This window comes from Leptosomus discolor, chromosome 4 (genome assembly GCF_034619465.1).
Source record: "Leptosomus discolor isolate bLepDis1 chromosome 4, bLepDis1.hap2, whole genome shotgun sequence".
Classification (NCBI taxonomy): Eukaryota; Metazoa; Chordata; class Aves; order Leptosomiformes; family Leptosomidae; genus Leptosomus; species Leptosomus discolor.
In genome coordinates, this window is record NC_141394.1 from 39,171,576 (window position 1) to 39,193,179 (window position 21,604).

The following is a 21,604-nucleotide window of genomic DNA, read 5'->3' on the forward strand; positions in this document are numbered from 1 at the left end:
CAACTTGGCGGCAGCGTATGAACAAGCTCCTTTCCTTATGCAAAGTCAATTTTTGCTGGCAACCAAGTATGTCTTACAATACTGGTTCTCTGAGGAAAAAGAAGTTAGACTAATAAAAGCACTTCTGTAGAACTAGACTTACTGTACTTAGAATTGCTGTATAATTGAAGGTTTTTCGTAATAATTTCTCATCTTGTCCTGGTTATTAATGTGACTGTTGGTTTGATTTAGGAACTGTATGGAAAGAAAATTAAAAAATAGATGAAGAAAAATGAAGTTTTCAGTCTTGTAAGAAAATTGCAAATAACTAATGATTATTAAAGATCCTCTTATAACATGGATCGAAGTGGTAGTAACTTCCAGTTTTTAGCGTTTCTGTAAAGAAAAGCAGAAGTTATTTAGGAAAGCTGGCCATAAAAACTGCTGCTGAGATGTCCAAGCAGACCAGCTTTTTTGGAGGCTGATAGCGCTTTGATTGTGCAGGTAGACTGTTTCAGAAATCGTCTTTGTCTGTCTTACTACTAACATAAGCAGTACTAATGTGAAAAGACTTCCTGGCCTCTTGAAGACACTTGGTGTCTGAGAACCTCAAACAGGTGAAAATCGCATAGATATTTTGGGTAAATTCAGCTGGTTCACAGGAAGCCCAGTCCACATCCTGGTCTCACAGCTGGAGAACAGGGAATGCCTTGCTTGCTTGGAAAACTGACAGCCACAGCATGGCAGATGGGGGGGGGGGGGGGGGGGGGGCTTGGAAGGAAACAGAGATGCAGATGAACCAGTATCTGTTCCATTCATTTCCTTGGGAGAGGATTTACTATTTTTGCTACTTTAGCTTATGGTGGTTCTCCAAGTGCAGTAAGTTATACAATGAATATACACTGTTTTATGCCAGTGTAAGCACATTAACATTTGGGCTTCTGCCACAGAAACTCCTTTTTCAAAGGAAATCAGATCTCCTGTTTCTGTGCAGGCATAAGATTCTCTTGGCTTGAGTTCATGAAAAATACATACAGTTGTATATTGTCCGATAAAAAAATCAGAGTGAAGTTTGAAATAAGGTCACTGAAGACAAAGTATAAATCCAAAGAGGAAAATTGTAAGTGAATTCTGTAGGTTTCTAAGACAAAATACCTGACTTGGGAGAAGAAATCTGAGGGACCTGAGCCTCATATATGTGAATGCATATGAATTTTTTCCTATTCTCTTCATTTTGATGTCATCATATATTATTCATTTTATTTTCTTTAAAGGAATCGGGCATGTGAAATGTATATACATCCATGCCTTAGCTAAAAATGAATTTAAACAGTTTGTGTATCAGCAGTAGCAGTTCAAATATTTTTGCATAAGGAAATTGCATAAGGACTGAGGAAATAATTCTAAGAAACCTACTTTGTGTGGAGTCTTTCTGAGCTTTATATTTTAATTTTGTAAAATGGTTTTTGTCAGTGTGGGGGTTTTTTTTGCTTTCTCGAAGAACTGGCAGGGTAAATGGCAGCTATAAACCTCTAAGGGTAGGCTGCAAAGTTTTTCTTCCAAAGCCTTCCTTTCATGTTTAGCCAAGTGAGAGACACGGAGTGAAATGTAAACTCTGGCTTGGCATGTCCTCATTGCCTTCTCTCCTGTTGAGCAGCTGGAGGGGCAGAAGGGGGGGCCAAAGGCGCCCAAGGCTGCTAACTGCGATGGCGCTGCCCATGAGCTGCGGCTCCAGGTTGCTTGGAGGAGGAGGAATGTGAAGATGGTACTCGAGGGCCCTTGATACCATACCCCTGAGAACGGAGCTCCCCATTGCACCCGCTCCTTCTCACTTCATCCTCCCCCTGGGACAGAAGGAAAAGGCGTTTGCCTTACTTCTCTTCTGAGTCGTTTAACCGTTTCTCTTTAAGCCCTGGCAGTCTGACTGAGAACTGAGCGTGTATTTTGTTGAACTTTGTTCTGTTGAAAATTACAGACTGGAACCATTTTTATTTAATGTGGGAAACAAGTTTTGCAGAAACTCAACTTATACACTAGGAAAGGAACTTCCTATAAAATATAAACAGATGTTTGGATGTTTGAGTGAAGGTTTGTTCATGGGAGGCTTTGTGATAAACTGCATAAACGTAATATCAAGTTTAACAATTAAATGATGACTAACTGATGAGCCTGATCACTTTGACGTGATCTGCTGCACTGGCACTCCTGGTTTGTTTTGGGTTTGTTTTTAAAAAGGTTTTTTTTTCCCAACTGCATTTTATACACATAGCTAATCTTAAAGTTATTCCTCAGTGTGGGGACATAGAAAGCTTTCTCCTGGGACAACAGGGTGATTCCTGGGAGAGCTCCAGCTATTCCCTCCAGTGCAAGAAAGATGAGTATGTCTTGTAGTAGCCATAATTCCTCAGGGCCCTTTTTCTACCAAGTAATTCTTTGGCTCCTAGTCACAGAAGGGCTGTCATTTTTTTGGTTGGTTTGTTATTGGGATGGAAATAGACAAGCAAGCAGTTTCCTCTCTTCTGTAGAGGTGTGTTTCTTTTTGCTTCCAACCTGCCCTCTCCCCCACAGTTCTCTCTCTGCACTTGTCGTTACTACATCTCCACTGACTGCTTACTTCCTTCTGTCTGTTTATTCTGCAGAGAGCGCATCGGACTAAAAAATACAATGCGTGTAATATTTTTAATTCTTCGATTGTGGCCCACAATCAGTTGGGCCCCACAAATTCTCTAGTTGATGTCTCAGTCTTTTTCCCTATCCAGGTTTATGCAGTGGTGTTTACATTCTGCACTGATGCAGTTAAGTGTGATCGTGAAGAAAAACATTGTTTACTTCAATCTAAAGATCACTGGGTTTTGTGAACAATTGCATGGATACTGATAATATAATAGTTTTAGTACCCATCACGGATGCAATAGAATGAATTGTGATTTTTCTGTATTCATATGTAAATCATACTCATCTGTACTTATGTATGTACATATGGTTTTCCTTTGACTGTTTGGTATAGAAAAAAAGTGGTAATTCCTGTGGCATTGTGCGTGTACCTCTTGAGATATGGCAACTGCAACTCCAGTATACAATCTGAGCTGGTAGAAGACTTGAGAGGAGAGACATACTATGGGGTACATGTGACGAATGATATGGCCCACAGTGATTTTCATTAAAATTTGAAAATTTGAAAGGGGTAGCATTAAAGATGTGAAATACTTTGCTCTAGTTGGCTATAAAGACTGTCTTTGCTATTGAAAGACTGTCTTAGTAATATGGGTTACTGCTGTTTGCATTATTAAGGGGGTGAGCTCCTCTCTAGGTTTTTAAAGTTGGAGAGAAAAGAGTTTTCAAGGCACTAGCCCTGATACTAGAGTTGCAGAGTTTTGTGGCTCACTCTGGCAAAATGTGGAGGCCAGACAGAGCAATTAAAAAATACTACTTGCGGTGTGTATAGGGGAGAATGACACAGTGTTACATGGTAATCCTTCTGGTACGTATTCCAGAGCAGCACCAGTGACCTGCAGTTTTCAGATACTGCAGAGGAATCGAGTGAAGAAAACCCAAGCATACACACATTCAGCAGATTTCTTCCAGCAATTCTTCTTAGCCATGTTTTTGAATACATAATTAAATAAAAAATGTTCTAGGATTAAATATCTCACCTTTAATAAAGTGAGATTTGTTTTTCAAGCTGGAAAACAGCTCCCTTAAGTCCTCATCCTTCGCGTTCTGTGCCTGTGAAATAAATAAGGTGAGGAAAATAATAAGAAAGTCAGGCAGAAAACACGCCTTGAAGGTCTTATAGCAAATTTGTTATTCTAGTGTTGTATTTTCTTGCAGCGTTTTTCTGTCAGATCTCTCAAGTGGTCAGGATGATTTCCAGTTTGTTTGGGTTTTTTTAACGTTTAAGCTTAGTGAATTAGTACACAATGGTTAAAGTATTACGGTTTTTTGCCTCTCCTGTGTCTAGCAATGTTGTAGCATTACCGAAAATCATCATGAAATTTAGGGGGGAGTGTTAAGACTGTATAGAACTGAAGCTCTTCTTACACGTTTGGATAGAATCATTGCAATAAAATAATTTTATTGTGTATAATTTCACTTTTCAATTTTACACGGTTTCATTCATAGTTCCCCAAAGAATGTAATATAAATTCTGTTTAGTAATACTCGTCTAATTCTAGTGATTTATTTTTTTTTTCTTCTTCTTTAGGGTGTACCTCAGTTACCATGTGCCAAAGCATTGTATAACTATGAGGGAAAAGAACCTGGAGATCTTAAATTCAGTAAAGGAGACATCATCATTTTGCGTCGACAGGTGGATGAAAATTGGTATCATGGAGAAGTCAATGGCATCCATGGCTTTTTTCCTACCAATTTTGTTCAGATTATTAAACCTTTACCTCAGCCTCCGCCTCAGTGCAAAGCACTTTATGACTTTGAAGTAAAAGACAAGGAAGCAGATAAAGACTGTTTACCATTTGCAAAGGTAAAAACAGAATAAAATTATTTTCTATTAAAAATTTCATTCACTTGGATAAGAAATAAGACTGTTCTGCAGTCTTGTCTTTTTTTTTTTTTTAATGGAACTGCACAAATAAGAGAAGGCCAAGTAATTCTGCAGGTATTTCTCCTATGTTGATTAGTTTTACCTTCCTTTCTAAATTACATATAATTTCTCTGAGGTTTTATTTTTGAGAATGCAATTTTTCATAATTGCAGTAGTAATATTCTTAATTTATTAGAAATAACCTATGTTATGAATTAAGAGTTCTGTCTTCTAAAAAAACACTCATTTTAAATTTCTGAAGTTGGTACTATTTTCAGCTGTCCATTTAGTAAGTGACATTTTTAGGACCTAGATAGTAGACACAAACTACTACTAAACTTTGCCATTCTATAATACTACTAATTGCCTTTTGGCAATTTCTTCTTATATTGTTTCTATTGTAATTAATTTTCTATCTTGCAAGGCACCTAATGATACAGAGTTTTAACAGGAATCAGAGCTGTTCCTTTTTCTTCAGTTTATCAAATTGCACAAAAAGGCTGCAAGATCAAATGTGAGAAAATCACTTTTCTACCCTTGCCTATTAAAAATGAAAAGGATGGCTGAAATTCTAAAAAGGAAAGATACTAACATGTGGACAGACAATGGTTGTTACAGAACAGCAATACTGTTGAGGATGAATGGCGTCAGCTTGCATATTTTGATTAACTTGTTGCCAGACTGTTGTGTTTTTTAAGATCTGCAATCTCATTTGAGTAAGCACCTATGTTTCCAAATATTTTAACTTGCATATGAAACAATTACATATCTTAAGTGAGAGCAATGTTTAGTGGGCATGTAAACCCTTTTTTAATGTGACATTCTCAGAACCAGATCTAATCTGAATGCTCCATGTAGATGTGAAAGAAATAGTATCGCTTACCAAGTGGTGATTACTTAAGTAGAGAAGCAACATCTAGGGAAGATTAGGTAAAGAGTCTGTTGAGAAGATAAAAAAATTGTGGTTCTGTTGATTAATGCCGAGGACTTAGAATGCCATGTACTGAACACGACAGGAAGTGTGGTACTAAGGACGAAGTCAGATGGTTGAGATTAGATGTGGACAGTTAGCTGAATTTATCTGACAAGACAGGAAAAGGAACAGCTAGAACTGACTTCAACCCCAAAAGCTGCGTGTTCCTGTTATGGAGTGCCTTTTGTGCGGTTCTCATCCAGTACCACCATCTCTTATTAGCCATGTATTATGGGGGGAAGTTAAATTAGAATTTTAATTAGAGCTGGGAGACATAATCACTGCATGTTCACACAGGATGATGTTCTGACTGTAATTCGCCGCGTGGATGAAAACTGGGCAGAAGGAATGCTGGCTGACAAGATAGGAATATTTCCAATTTCATATGTTGAGGTGAGTAAAGTTGGGCCCTCAGTAAGGTTGTGCCCACTGTGTATTTTGTTTTCTAAAAGGACAGATAATCGGGCTGGCAGTGATTCTGAAATAACCTGTGATATAAATAGTCTTAGACCTAAAATAATCCAAGATCTGTGTGCTTAGTTTGGGTAAGTTAATGACCTCAGCAGTTGAACCACTGATTTTCACTCAGCTATTTGATGCCCGCTTTCATTGAATGGAATTGGAATGAGAGTGCTTGGAGGCAGTCGCTGTATTTTCTTGTTAATACTGGAGCCATGCAGTCAATCACAAACCACATTTAACCACAAAATGAAAGCAATCAGCAAGTCAGAGAAACGGGAAGCTTTGCACTGTCCCTAATACCTGCCTCTCAAAACCAAATTATCACAACTAGAAAGTCAAAGAATATAGGCTGTTGTTAAGCAGGAAAGCTTTGACTTTTACGTCCAACAGACCCCTGTGTAAAGTCTTCTGTGTCTTCCTGCATTTCTCATATGTGATATGACAATTTACAGTGAGAGGTAGCCATTGAGGAAGCTTCCCCAGCCTTCTAAGGTTTACGAGTTGAGAGCTGTATCTTCTGTGATTAAGAACAGTACGTGCAGTTGCAACAATGATTATTAACATTTACATTACAGAAAGATACAGAGGTTTGAAATAGTGTTTGTCTTTTTCTGATCGGTATGCTGTGGATACTTGGTAAGATACACTTCTTGCACTGAACAGATTTTATTTAAATAAATAAGGCAGTACATACCTCAGGTCACAGAAGAAATGTGTAAACATACTAAGAATCAAGTCAGGTTTTATTAATTCAATTTCTGAATGCCCTGATGAGATGGGAACTTTTTTTTTTTTTAAAAAAAGACTGTGTTCAATCAACATAGAATTTATTCTTTTTTAAAGGGAAATACGTATATTCGTTTTTATAGGTTGATGTAAGGATCTATATATCTAGGGTTAGAAAATCTCACATAGCTGAAAAACCAACAAAACCAGAAGGGTTTCAACCAGTGCAATTCTGGCTTCAGTTTAAGAAGTTTTAAAAAGCCAATTTAAGAAGGTCTTGCCCCTGGCTGTTCATTCCTAGCTCCTTGCAATTAACTGCCCCTTCAGTTCAGCCAGTAAAGCTTTTAGTGGTGCTTTTTGAAACTAAACCACTTAACTTAGCCAAGTTAGAAAAAGCCCTTTCCCAGGACTGCCTTCGCTAACAGCTCTATTTCCATCTCTATGCAAGTATGCAAAATGGAGATACACGCTTGGAAAAAAAATCATGTAAAAATAATACGATTCACAAAATCTATTTCACTGTTGATGTTTTCAGATAAATTCCATCAACTAAGCAAATGTATCTTCAATTAATCCGTCTGGAACAGGTACAAGCACTTGTGTATGCACTCGCAAATCCCCACTAAAATGATATGGGAAGTCTAGAATGATAAATTATAGCCAAAGAGATACTTCAGATCAGATTGGTGGTTTTTTTCAGTATATACTAAACAGAAACACTTGTGGTGAAGAGCAGTGAGATATGTAGAAAACTGTCAATTTGAATTTTGAAATAGCTGTTTTCTGAGATTAGGTAACTATAGTTCTGGAAAATATACATACAGTTGATAGAAACAAGTATATCAAACCATTATTACCTATGTTATTATTAAACGCAGCAAAGATGAGAAGTAATTCATATTTTTGTGGTATTTTTTATATGGTATATTGAGTTATATTTCCCAATCCTGTAATCATTGCCTATTTTTGTCATAATGACAGTCATATCTTTGCTTTGTGTATGTTGGTCCACTTCCTTTTTTCTTTTTTTTTTTTAAAAATGTGAATTAGTAGCTGTATTTACTGAAGATTTTCTGAAGTCGTTAACTTTAAAATGAGTGTTGTCTGTGATGTTTACTCTGTAGTGTAGGTGTGATACTTGCGACACCTCTTGTACAGTGAGGTCACAGGAAAAAAATTTTAGATATATTGAAGTCCATGGAAAACTCTGATTCTATTTGAGGACAACATTTTACCTGGAGAAACATTTTATGATTCAATGTTTGCTAGTCTACTCTATTCTTTTATATCATGTTAACTTATTACCACCACAAATGTAATAGAAACTAAGACTGGAAACATTTTGAGAGAAATTTTAATAGTGATTCCATTAGAAGTATAGTTTGTTAACTTGACTCACAAAGCATTATGGCTTTATCTGTAGACACGTAGCACTGTGAAATGATCACTTCTGTCTGCAAATGAAAAAGGAATAATGCAGACATTGCAAAAAAATTGAACTGTATTTTCCAAGAAGTGCTAAAACCAAACCAACCCTCTAGTTTTGCTAGAGTAAGATCTGATTAACATATCTAAATTACTAAGAGTTTTGGCTGATGAAATTACAACGTGCTTGCATTACTGGCAGGTCAGCCAGGTTCTTGAACATTGACAAAGTAAGATGCAGTGAGTCTAGAAAATGTATGATTAAGTTCATAACACTGATGTTTGTCTCTGTTCCAAAAAGAAAGATTAATCAGAACTAAATGGATATTATTACATTTTTCCTACGTATAGTTCCGGGTACAATATACATTTCTTAAAAAGAACTCAAGGTTGACATTTTGATGTGGTTTGACACTTAACTAAACACACTCCAAATCTAAAAAGTATTTAAATTTTTACAAGTTATTCAGCATTCATAAGAACAACTAGAAAATAATAAACACCCGGAACAGAAAAACAAAAATCAGGGAAAAGGAATAATTTTTCAATCAAAATGTCAGTAGAAAATAATGACAGCTTTTGTTTTCCTATGTTAACATCAACAACTGGGAAACACCTTTGTATTAATCCAGCTCTTCTAGCTTTATTTATAAACAATCTTATAGAAATGTAGGGGGGAAAAAAAACCTCCAAATGATCTAAAATGTTCACTGTAATAGAATTTTAAGTTCACTGTCATTTTATACAACTGCATCCATCAGTTAACATGACATTTTAATCAATGAGAACATAAGATTTTTTGTATGTAGCGTGTCGGGTTGGGATTTTTTTATTAGCATCTCCTCCTGTACCAAACAGGAGTGTTTCAAACATATTTATTTTTTATTGTCTCTATACATTTTAGATTGGATTTTAGGCTGGATTTCTAGCATCATCTTTTTATCATTATACTCACTAGGCTGAACTTTGTCACTCTTAGATGATGTGATCTGATTTAACGTGCCTAGAAAAAAAAAAAACAGTCTTCTTTCACAACTCTAACTCAGAAGAATAAGATAAAATCTCTTATGGAAACTTTGCTCTACTTTTTGCCTGTTTTGTCTGCCTAGAACTTAAAACAGAAAATTTATGCAAAAAGTGAATATATGCCACACTGAGTAGAATTGTTAGTTTTGAGTAGAAAATTATAGTGTAATACCCACTATATTTGAATGTGATAATCTTAATATTATCATTCCAATGACAAGTTCTGAGCATCATAGTTTTGATTAAACAAAAACTACAATACGGAACCATTTCATTTGTTTCAGAAATTAATATGAACCTTTGCTCGTGATTGTGATCTGTTTAAGGTTTGTGAAATGATTCTTCTGCTAGTTTGGATAAAATATGTGTTCCGGAACTTTAATTGCAAAGCTGAATTTAAGTTTCTAAGCTATTACCTGTCTTCCAGGATGATGTTTAGCGAAAATAACAACATCAGATAAGGACAACGTTTGCCTTCGTTCCACTTACACACTTAGTCCTTTGTTTCCAAATACATGTGAAAGTGAAATGTCTAGAAATTGGAATTTGACTAATAGTAGTGTTGGTAACATGGAAAAATAAATCCTTGACATATGGTGATGTAGTAAAATTGCATAAATAAAAACTTTGGATGAACATGAATACAAAGATCGTTTGAGGGACAAGATGGCGTTTTCACTTAATTTCAGAAAGTGATGATACTTGAATTCTAACTTGTCTACGTGTGAGTGAAGACGTGAATTCATTTGTAAAATAAGTACAGTAAAGCACAACTGTAAGAGACCCTGAAAGAGGTCTTGCATGGTAGTCTACTTGATAATTTCTCCATCCGGCTGCAAGCAGGCGGAAGCTATCTGCTAGTCTCGAGCCCTACTGCAGCACTGAGACACGGCTCAGCTGGCCGCCTCTGTCTTGTCCCTGTTTGGAAAGTTGTTCTGCTTCCTGGGTTTTGGACAGAAGAGGAACTGGATTTAAGGCTACCTTTTACAGTAAAGATTTTGTTGAATGGAAAAAAAGCAAATCAATGTGAATGTAAAAGTTAAAGTAAAGAAGCTTTGGTTCAAATAAATCTGTTCAGGAAAACAGCTGACGTAGAAAATGTGGGAATAAATTTAGGGGAAATCCCCCTGCAAGAATACAAATAGTTGCAGGAAGGAATGCTGTATGGAAACACTTCATAGCATTCCCATGGTGACCTTGAATGGCTGCTAGCCATTTAATTGGACAATGCATGCAAGTTCTTCATTTTTCAAGGAAGAAGTAAACTGCAGTCTGCAAAGTATTCTGCAACTATTGCTGTCCTAAGGTTACTTCTAAGAAAAAGTCAGTAATCACTTCTCTTCCATGTTTAGGTTCATGCTGCTGTCCTGTGCTTGCTTCTTTACATAAGAAAGCTCAATGTGTTGCCTGTATTTGAATCAGCCTTGTATCAATCCCATGGGCAAGCCTTAACTTTTCTTTAATAGGTTGCTCACTGTGTAGAGAAATGAGATTCTGCAGGCATTAATAGATGCAGGAGGTAAACATAATTAGGCGTAACGGGTACCTCCGGGTGCTTTTAGCAGAGTGGCTTTTGGTGGTGTTTTTGGTTTTTATTCCTGGGTGATCCCTTAACTTTTCCAATTAGGTAGTTCTTGTTTTGGAAATAAGTACTGCTTTCTCTGCATGATTTGTGAACAGGCTTCCTGCTAAATAAGGGAGTAGATTACATAAGAATAGAAGTGGTTGCAGCCATTGTATAAGACAATGTGGAAGACACAGATTCTCAGGAAGGACATGAAGAATTTCAGTCTAAGTTGGAAAAAATAAAATGTGCAAGGTACATAAAATGATTAGTCTTTGAAAAGCCTGCATGCTCTTCCATGGTGAAGGATAGGACGCTGGCAGGGATGAGTAGCAGAGCAGGCTTTTTTGGTCTTATTTTCTAGTTACAGAATCATTGAGTTGGAATAGACCTTTGAGGTCATCAAGTCTAACCGTCAACCCAACACCACCATGCCCACTAAACCATGTCCTGAAGTGCTACATCAACACATTTTTTGAACACTTTCAGGGATGATGACTCCACCACTTCCCTGGGCAGCCTGTTCCAATGTTTGAGCACTCTTGTATTCTTCAGGCTCTTTGGTATCCTTCAGCCTTGTAACAGGCAAAACCCCCCTTTTTTTTTTTTTACTGGTCTGTTAAAAGTATGTACACTCAATTTAAAATTTAATAATAAAAAAAAAAAAATCTAAGTAATGGGCTTGCAAGTTAATTGGAGAAAGCTGTATCGTTATGTTTTCTTACTACACAAGTTTGTGTATATGATCCATGTCCAGTATTGGCACAAAGGAAAATCTATCGTCCACCTTTTCTTAGGAATGTTTACTACTGTGATGTTGTCTTCTCCTATCCTTCCTGTTCACTTCAGCTGCCTTCTAAAGGACCAATGATAAGAACATTTAGGAAAAAATTCTACACCCTCATCTTTGTATCCTTTATCCTCCATTATGGCCCCTCTTCCACTGTAGTATGTTCTAGGTAGTTCTTCCTCTTCAAGCATTTCATAATTTTAGTTTTTCTGCTGTTACATCCTAGTAGGTTTTTATGTCAACTCATTGTTCTAGTAGTTCTAGTTTTGAACTTTGTCGGTGTCTTCATAGTTGGCTACACTTATCCAAGTAACAGTGTTCATATTTAGTGGTACATACTAACATTAGTTATCTCGTTCAGAAAACTGGTGCTGGGGTTACTTCAACTCATGAATAAATGGGAATTCTGTCATTATTTCCGATAGCTCTAAACGGTAAATAATATTTTCTGGAAATAAAGGGTTTGTGAAAAATGTAGGGGTTTTTGTTTGGTTGGTGTTTCCCCCTCCCTCTCTTTTACATAGATTACATTTCATTGTAAGAAAAAAATATGTGTGTTTCCGTATTTCTTCATTGGAAAGGAAGGATTTGATTGCATTTAATATAATATTGTTGTAACAAATTATAAACAGAAAATTTCATTGTGAACAAAAATTCCTTAGGTAAGCTTAAAAAAAGAAAAATACATTTGAGTATTCTTAGGCATAGAGATACTGCCTCTGCATTGGAAAATTCAGAAGCTGAGAAGATATTTCCACAGAATTGCCAATATATGTTTCTTTTCTCCTTATGCTGTCTCATGTTTGTATAGTATCAGGCAGTATACTGGTATAGCTGGATATTCAGTCTGTCCTGTTATGTTCTTAAATCTGCATTTAGGAAGCCTGGTTTTTTATTACTGGTAGTGTTAAAGATATGTGCATAAATACTAAGGGGTACTAGGAGGAGTGTCTTCAAGAGCCCCATGCAAAGCTGTAGGTTTGTGTCATACAAACAAACCAAAAAAAAAAGGCTTAAAATTAAATGAACGTTCAAGAAGTTTTGTGATACAGGTTTTTGTGCTGTAACGTCAAAGGGGACCACTGTGATTTAGTCTGACTTCTAGATGACACAGGCAGTGGATATTGCTGAATTAATCCATGTCTGGGCTAGAGCATGATGTCCTTTCTTGATTGAAATTTTATCTCTGATGGGTAGTCCACACTAGCCCAACATTAAGTGTGTTGAGTTGGTAGTGAAAAACTTGTCACTCTATAGTGACCAACTAGTAGAGTAGGTCAGTATGTCACAGTTTTAAGTTGCGTGATTTAAATTATATTATGATTAAAAGAAAATAGATTTTTTTTTGGTGGTGTAATATTCAGGTGATTTTATAAATTAAAAAATACTAATGTGTTACTGTCTTTTGAAGTTTAACACAGCAGCCAAACAGCTGATAGAATTGGATAAGCCCTCAGGTTCTGCTGTTGACTCTGGAGAAGGTACCTCTGGGGCAGCCCACAACAATTCAACACAAAAGCACACTGATACTAAGAAAAACACCAAAAAACGTCACTCTTTTACCTCCCTCACTATGTCCAACAAGTCTTCACAGTCTTCTCAGAACCGCCACTCAATGGAAATTAGTCCTCCTGTCCTCATCAGCTCCAGCAACCCAACCGCCGCAGCCCGCATAAGTGAGCTGACAGGACTTTCCTGTAGTGCCCCTTCTCAGGTAATTTACATGGAATCAAATATAAATCATGTGTGGGTTTTTTTTAAATTTCTTTATTTTTTTAAAAGTAACTATAAAGGCTTCTGATCTTCAAATTATGAATTATATGTAATTAATACTAATGTATGCTTTCACGAAGTTTATCTTCCAACATGAGAGCATTTAAGGTAAACATTTTATAACACTTCTTATACAATGATAGCAAATATTTTTGGTCTTGTAAGCTAATTTTTTCACAGTTGTTAATTTCTTAAGTGCCACAAAGATTTTTATTAAACTGTGGAAACTGGAGGGATTTAATTTCTTGATTTTTCCCTAAATGGAATATAATACTGATATTAATAAAATGCGTGCAAGTAGAAGGTAAATTCCACTTTAATATTACATGAGTTCCAGAAATGTACCGTATTAATCTGATCGCAGTAAGTAGAAATACTTACCTGGCTTTATTTATTTGTTACTCTTATGTTTCTTCAAAGCTTTTAATTACAAGCTATGATAGTTCATGAACAATTGTCTGTTTCACATAGAGATTACATTTTGGGAGATGAGATAGTAATGGAGACTAAGAAGTGTTGATGTCATTTTACAAGAGCTAGTAAATATGATCTGTTTGCATGTCTTTAGGACCTGACAGCCTTTTATGGACAAAACCAAAACTGATGTTGGTAAAAGTGTGTTTCACATTGCTAGTTCAGTATATCTCCAAAGTTTCAAAAATGTCAGGGGGAAAAAAAAAAGTAAGCAGTGTGATCCAATACTGTTTGTGTGAGTATCTTAACAAAAAAAAATTAGTTCTAGTCTGAAGTTACAGGTAGTAGAGTACTGGTGGTTTTGGCCATGAAGTTTACAGCTGTGTCAAATCCAGCTCTCATTAAACTACACGGAACTGACCTTGCTGGTTTTTTTTTTTTATTTGACAGGTTCATATCGGTACTACGGGGCTAATTGTGACTCCACCCCCTAGCAGCCCAGTCACAACAGGGCCTTCATTTACCTTCCCATCAGAAGTTACCTACCAAGCTGCTCTTGGTGTAAGTACCATTTAAGAAAACTCAGCCTTCTCATTTAGCTTTTGTCTGTACAGTCTTTTTTTTTTTTTCATTTTCTTGAGTTCTGATTCACTGATTTGAAATTATGATTTTACGGTGATAGACAATGCTATAAGTTGAACTATAGCAAAAGCATTTTTGATACAATAATGTTTGCATGCTGTCATGTATATCTATTTCTCCAGCTTTCTTCTGCCATTTCTCTGTAGTGAACACAAGAACAACACTTCCTTCCAGAATGGTGTTTCTTTTCAGCATGAGTAGGAAAGAGATTATGCTAGGGGGAAGGGTAGGGGAAACAAACATGATCTAACAAAAAAAAACATCAACTTGAGACTATAGCTGCCAGATATTTCTGTCCTACTTAACTCAGTATTATCAAGCTCCTCCAAAATGTTTCAAAACCCTACTTTCTTCTAGTTAAATAAGGTGATTTTATTTGTATGTACACCTGTGGCAGATGAAGAACCTATCTAGCGTGTCTAAGTTAGGTTCTTGGAGATCAGTTTGAAAAACTGTTGCAAATGGCCATCTTTTAAGGGAAGGAATACATTGCAGTGCTGTTTCCTTTGGGCAATGGAAATCACGTTGTCTTCAAAAAGTGTAGGATTTCATTCCAAAACCAACTGAAATTCTTTATTTTGCTATGGTTGTGGTGGAGCTCTGGAATGTCCTATATCATACTGCATTTATCAGAGCCTGACCTTTACTGCAGTAAATATTGTGGATACCAGTTTTCAGAGATCTTCGAGGAATTTAATGAGTCTTAATTTTGATCATAGGAATTCTCGAAATTTAATTCTTGTTTCGAGGCCAAAAGTTGTGCCCCTGACTTGGGGGAGAGGGGAGTAGGCAGTTAAATAATACGTCTTCATTTAGTTTAAAAAAACAACCCAAACAACCCAAACAAAAAAACCCAAGGCTTAATCCTGTTTAGGTGTGTAATTACCCTTGCAGTCTTTAAAGCAAGTAAAACATGATGAATAGCCTTGCTCTAAATATGTCTGGGTTTGTTTTCATCTTTTGGCGACTAGATCATTTTACACATTGGTCTGCAAAATCGAAGGCAGAATTGTGTCTTCTGTTACCAACTTTTTGTCATTTAAGTAAATGCTTAGGTGTGGCTTTGGTTGCAGCTGAGAGGTTGCATTTTGACAGCTTCCTTTGTGATTCTGTTTTTCAATCCTTAAAATTATGATGCTATCTTCTGAATTATCTCCAGCACTTCCTTCTGGCCTGGTAAGCCCATTGTAAGTGCATTCCAGAACTGGTACAGTACTGCATGGTCTTTATCAGTGATGCAAATATTGATAGTATGACCCTTTTACTTTTATCCTATTAGTCTGATATTTATATCTTGAGAATTTGTATCCATTCATTTGGCCTGCTTGTAGCACAAAGTTTACATTCAGCTAAATATTCATCACGACCCCACAAATTTTCAGCGTCATTAGTGATGTGGTAATTGCACTCATCCACGTAAATGCATTTCACATTCTTTGCTCTTCACAGAGGTGACCTTATTATTGACAATCACACAGTGTGCTGTTGCCCTGCCTTACTGAGTAATGCAGGTTGCACTGTAGCAATGCTGTGTCCTTTCATTGCTAATGACTTCCTTCAATCTGTGGATCATCTGTGCAATCCTACTGTTAAATGTATGCTAATCTGGAACCAATTAATAATCTCCTTATATTTAGATTAATATTTTAATGTCACAGAGAGGTTGAGGTTGAAAGGGACCTCTGGAGGTCTTTCAGTCTAACCTCTCTGCCCAAGCAGGGCCATCTTGCCTTGCAGAGCCAGTTGCCCAGCATGATGTCCAGAGGGCTTTTGAGTACCTCCAAGGATGGAGACTCCACAACCTCTGTGGGCAACCTGTGCCAGTGCTCTGTCACCCTCACAGTGAAAAACAGTTTCCTGATACTCAGACTGAACCTTCTGTGTTTCAGTTTGTGTTTCATGGGGCACTACTGAAAAGAGCATGGCTCCATCATCTTTGTACCTTCCCTTCAGGTACTTATGTGTGTTGATGAGATTCCTCCTGAGCTTTCTCTAGGCCAAACAGTCACCGCTCTCTCAGCCTTTCCTCATAGGAAAGATGCTCCAGTCCCCTAATTATCTTAGTAGCTCTTCGCTGGACTCTCCAGTATGTCCATATGTCTCTTACACTGGGAAGCCCAGAACTGGCTTGGTCTCATCAGTGCAGAGGAGAGGGAAAGGATCACCTCCCTTGACCTGCTAGCAAGACTCCTACTAATGAAGCCCAGAATTGCCCTTCCTTGCCACAGGGGCACATTGTTGACTCATGTTCAAATTGGCATCCACCAGGAAGCGACCCCCAGGTCCTTTTTTTTTTTTTTTGCATATGAGGTGTATATGTAATACTAGAGACAATTAACTGCTTATATACTGATCCGCATAATTTTTTATACTTCTTTCATTCTGTCCTTCAGAAAATACCTGTGAGAACTGAGCAAACAAAATCAGTTTTGGTATCATTTGTGCTGTTAGGCAGAATACAAGTCTAGCTGACATACGTGCTGAAAACGTTGAGTAGTTGATTTGATTTGTGGCTGAGATACCTTTTGGGCAGGATGGGGGTAGACAAGATTCAAAGCATAATTTCAAAAGTTCTGTCAGAATTTGCCTTTTTTTTTTTTTTCCTCTTTTCCTCTCAATAACAAACACTTTTGTTTTTATTATGAATCAGTAATTGTTTCTTTGATGCCAACATTGAAAAATACTTTATTTTGGTGCTGGTGCAAAGTTATTAAACCACCTTGGGTGCTTTAGTTGCACAAGCTTGTTCAAAAGCAATCTCACCATTGGTACCCACAGGAATTAAATTACAGTGGTAAATGCAGCATGGAGTGAAAGTCCTGCCACATGATCATCCCATATCCTGGAGTGCTACTTTCTCTTTGTGATAACCATGTTCCTGGTTATGTTTCCAATTAGGCATATAATTCTCATTGACAATCTGAATTATTCTCTGCTACCCTCTTTAAAAGTCAGTAACCTTCTGTATATAATGTTCTGTTTCTTCTTGGCTTGTTTTCAGCATGACTAAAATACAAGCTGGCAGCTCAGACTATAGTCAGGTTGTTCCTGTGTTCTTTTACTACAGATGATATTAGATGATGATGCAGTTTATAGTCACGGGCTGTGAAGTGTGTCTTTTACGTCCACTTTTCCTCTTGCTTCATAAACTCTTGTTTTAGTTTTAGAAATGTGCAGAACGGTTCTGACAGGTCAAGAGAGAAAGTCATGCTTTTGTCTCTCCAGATGTTTCCCTTCTGGAAATACCCTCTTGAGCTGCCTTGTTGGGTAGTAAGTTTCTCTTAAGACAGCTGAGATAATTCCTAGCCCAAAGAAGCGTGTGAGTTTTTTATCTGTGTACATGTATAGGATCCCATTTTAGTTTGTTACATTGTTGTTTGGGGAAATGTTATGGTGGTTCAAAAAATGGCAGTTGTACTAATTTTACTTTGTCCATAATGAACTTTTGTAGATGCTATTTGGTACCAAATGTTGTATGAATTTGCAGTCAAAATTAAGATAAGTCTTAGAAATGAGAGTGTTTATGTCAAATGACCATATACACTATCTGCTGCTTGTATCACTTAAGCAAATTTTAATTTGCATTTGGAAAACCTGTGATAATTTATTTAAAAGTTTTCTTTTACAGCAGCAGTTCTTCAGCTGGCAGCATTAATTCTTGTTTTGTGTTTTGAGATTTTATTCTTTGAAATTGAAGAAGCTATGAACTGAGACAAACCTCTCACAGCTGAGGCTTTTGACTGTGATATTATCACTTACACTCTTCTCTGGAACTTCAAACCACAACTTTGCCCTTAATGGGGACGTAATTGGTCTGCTCTTCTTGGCCACTGGCATTTTTGAACCTTGTAGGTGCTTAGTATATTTGAAGTTCTTTATAAAATATAAATAGCAGATGGCAAGTTCAATAGTTGGGTGAAAATATGCACGTACGATTATGTAAGGCTCATTTACTTGGAGGAAATTCTTGGATGTAATTTATAAAGTAGTTATCTAATGGAGGAGATCTAGTTGCCATAGATTTTGCTGAAAAAACTCTTAAAGGAAGTATGTGATTTGAACCATGATATGGGAAAAACAGAGACAAAAATATACCACAGCAAAGTTAAGAGTTATCAAAAGCAGCAGAAGAAAAACAGAATGTAGCAACAGCAGGTAACTTGCCTTCCTTTCATTCTGCCTTTACAGTCTCTTGAGAAGTTTGAAAGTATTTTGGACTGCGATCAACCTAGATATCCATATTGCTACCTCTGTAAATTTAGTATGTTGACTTTGAAATGGGGTATGAGGCCTGTTCTTGATAATGTATATTTATAGTTTAGGAATTTTGTTAAACATGAGCCTTAATTTGTTAGTCTTCAGGGGATTTTGCAAGTCATATATTTTTTTCCTAGACCTTGTGGGAGTGAAGACAGTTAGTGTTTTTTTTCCACTGCTGTGCCTTTTGTTGTTCTTTGGGTGAGCTGATTATTGATCTTCAGTTGATTGATATGGGAACGCAGCCTAATTACGTTTAAACTTAGTAATATGTACGTGTTTCTAGAGCATGAGTATAGATACTATTTGAAGTTTTTACATAAGCTAAGTATCAAATTATTTAACGTTTCCTCTACCAATTAAAAGAAATTTCTCACTTCTGTGCTGGTTTATATGCTTGAAAAGTTCACTTATCTGAAAAGTAGTTGCAAAAACTTTCAATTTTTCCCCCTTAGCTACCTAAAATACTCTTAATTATTTTTATAAGCATATTTTATTGAATTATGTGGGGTTTGCATATATTCTTTTACAGAATGTTGAATATAGGAACCATCAAAACTAGCTTGTGCTCTAGAGGTAGGTATGTTTCTGAATAGCTAGAAAAATGGTTACATGCCAGAAAAAAACTTGAAAATTTCGCTGGAGAATTTGGATCTATTTTATGAAGTTGTAGCAGTGCAAGCTGAGGAGCCTTAGTCCTCTAAAGCCTATCAGGTAGTTTATTTAGATTTCTAAGTACTTGCCAAGTCTTTAGGAGTTTAATTGGGCTGTGGCTCACTGCAGGTTTTATTACCATAGTAATAGACATGGGGAGGGGAGCAGAACCTGAATAAAGCAGAATAAAATGGAACTGGGAAGGTGCCTTTATTGCAGCTAAAAATTCAATGTATATTGCGTGTTCAAATGGATAAAATACAACACCCAACGTTTCTATCTTTACAGATGCAGGAAGTGTTGAATCGTGACAACCTTGATATTGTGCATGAATAGGTTTAATTTTAAAGATTTCCAGCTAATCGTCTCCTAATGTGGATTTACAGGTTCTACCATGTATGAAGGAATCTAGATGTCTAAAAAAAGATTTGAATTTATATTCTATATACAGGTTGCTTAAAAGTTAGATGGTCACATTCAGATTGGATTTAGCCAAGACATTTGTTGAAGCTGACTGGGAGCAGGAAATAACTTCTGCTGTAAAGCAACTGAAAAAGAAATGTTGGTATTTCAGTATGAATTATCAAGATATTTTAAAAAGGTTGTTGGATAGATGGGGATCTAGAATGTGAAGTGCAAGTAACGCAATTATTAGTACCAAAGCTAACAGTGATGTTTCTTCAGCAGGTCATGTCTGCTTTATGTTGGAGAGGGGAGGCCTATTTGGTCCTAAGACATTGTTAATGTACAATCAGAAAAAATGCTTTAAATAAAATAGGAATATTTCACAATGTACTGTGGAATTTATATAATAACTAAGTGTAAGACTTTTGACTGAAAAACTATGACTTAATCAGTTTTCACTAGATGTGAAGTCTTTTAATCATGCAGTTCTTTACTATGTCTTGACAGCATAAGACTAATTCAGAGAGCTGTCTTTTTTATTAACACTTTCACCAAATGCAGTGAGGTAATAATCACACGGTGTAGAACTAAAACTTACTTTCCTTGTAGATTTTTGTTTAGAAAGCCAAAAAAAAAAAAACCCTTTTGAAGTAGGCTGTTTGAGGGGAATTAAAATGACTTTCAATTATATATTTTCCAAACTGATAATATACTGCTCTGCATGGAAAAGCCAGGCAATACTCCAGGATGTTTTGTTAATTTGTATTTTTGTTACATGGTTTTCTAAACCTGAAGTGTTGTGGTTTAGAGTTTTGTTTCAGTCTTAAAGGATTGTGTTAAGTTGAAGATTGTGTTTGAAATTAATTCAGTTTTACATTTTCAAATGTTGGAGGGTTTTTATTACTTTTTTTTTTGGTGCATTATAACACAAATAATTATTTTTGGAAGAGGGGGAGGAAAAGTTCACCTTTTGTGAGAGACTTTTCCCAGGAGTGTCAGTACACAAGGTCCCAAAGAATTGTCTGAGGCTTTACAGAGCAGAAGGTAACAATTGCTCCATTGATTCTCAAAAGGCATAGAAGCCTGTAGGCAGGACCCCCTTTACCATCTGCCTGTAAAGGAACTGTGCCTTATTACTGGTGTGTTTGTTAAAGATTACCAATCTTGATAATACTGAATTTCAAAAGCGAGCTCTTTAAACTAGAAGAATAGGAGAAAGTGGTAACAATAGCTCAGCAACTATGGTCTCATATTGTGCTCCCTTTTGTAACCCATACATCAAAAGAGAATTTCCCCCAGAAGGGGTGGGTTTTGGGTGCACTGCTGCTGAATTGTATATTATGTTTCAGCTTCGGGTTACAAAAACAATCATGTTTTGAAGTACAGTCAGCAGTAGGATGCAAAATCTACCTCCTGCAAGGCTTCTGAATTTTTGTCGAGTCCTATCCTAAAGATGTTATAATTAGAAACAATGCTTTCTGGTTTTGCTGTGCTGAGCGTTTGCTTGTTATTTGCTTCATTAGCTGCCAAGACTTCAAGATTTTAAACTGGAAAAAGAGAAATACAGACAAATCTAACTCTCCATTTATATCGTACCAGTAGGTAAAGGAATACTGAATTCGGCTGTTTTTTTCCCATTTCCTTAGAATATCATACATTTTTGCAGCTAATTCAGCTCATCAGGCATTATTGATCATTTGTTGCTGTTCCTTTTTTGTTCTCGTAAAATCAGAATATGAATCCCCCACTTCCGCCACCACCTCTCTTGTCTGCTGCAATCATTGCATCCGCCTCTTCTGGACCTCAGACTGCAAGTGTAATACAAAGGCCTGCATCAGGATCAACTGACCAAATGGCACATTTACGACCACAGACTCGTCCAAGTGTGTAAGTAAAACTGAAACTTTTCACCAGTCAGGAAAATGGAACAAGATCAGTAACTTGACATGTACTTACATTATGCCAGCTGGCTAC

At 36.6% G+C, this 21,604-nt stretch overlaps 1 protein-coding gene across 1 annotated transcript in view; it reads left to right on the forward strand.

Annotated features, from left to right (window-relative positions):
* SH3RF1 (SH3 domain containing ring finger 1) overlaps positions 1-21,604 on the forward strand; it is an 86,371-nt gene that overhangs the window by 48,936 nt on the left and 15,831 nt on the right. Inside the window, exons 2-6 of the mRNA XM_009951831.2 lie at positions 4,184-4,459; positions 5,790-5,885; positions 12,897-13,199; positions 14,123-14,233; positions 21,363-21,517. Of these exons, the coding sequence (XP_009950133.2) occupies positions 4,184-4,459; positions 5,790-5,885; positions 12,897-13,199; positions 14,123-14,233; positions 21,363-21,517 (941 nt within the window). The remainder of the gene's footprint in view (positions 1-4,183; positions 4,460-5,789; positions 5,886-12,896; positions 13,200-14,122; positions 14,234-21,362; positions 21,518-21,604) is intronic.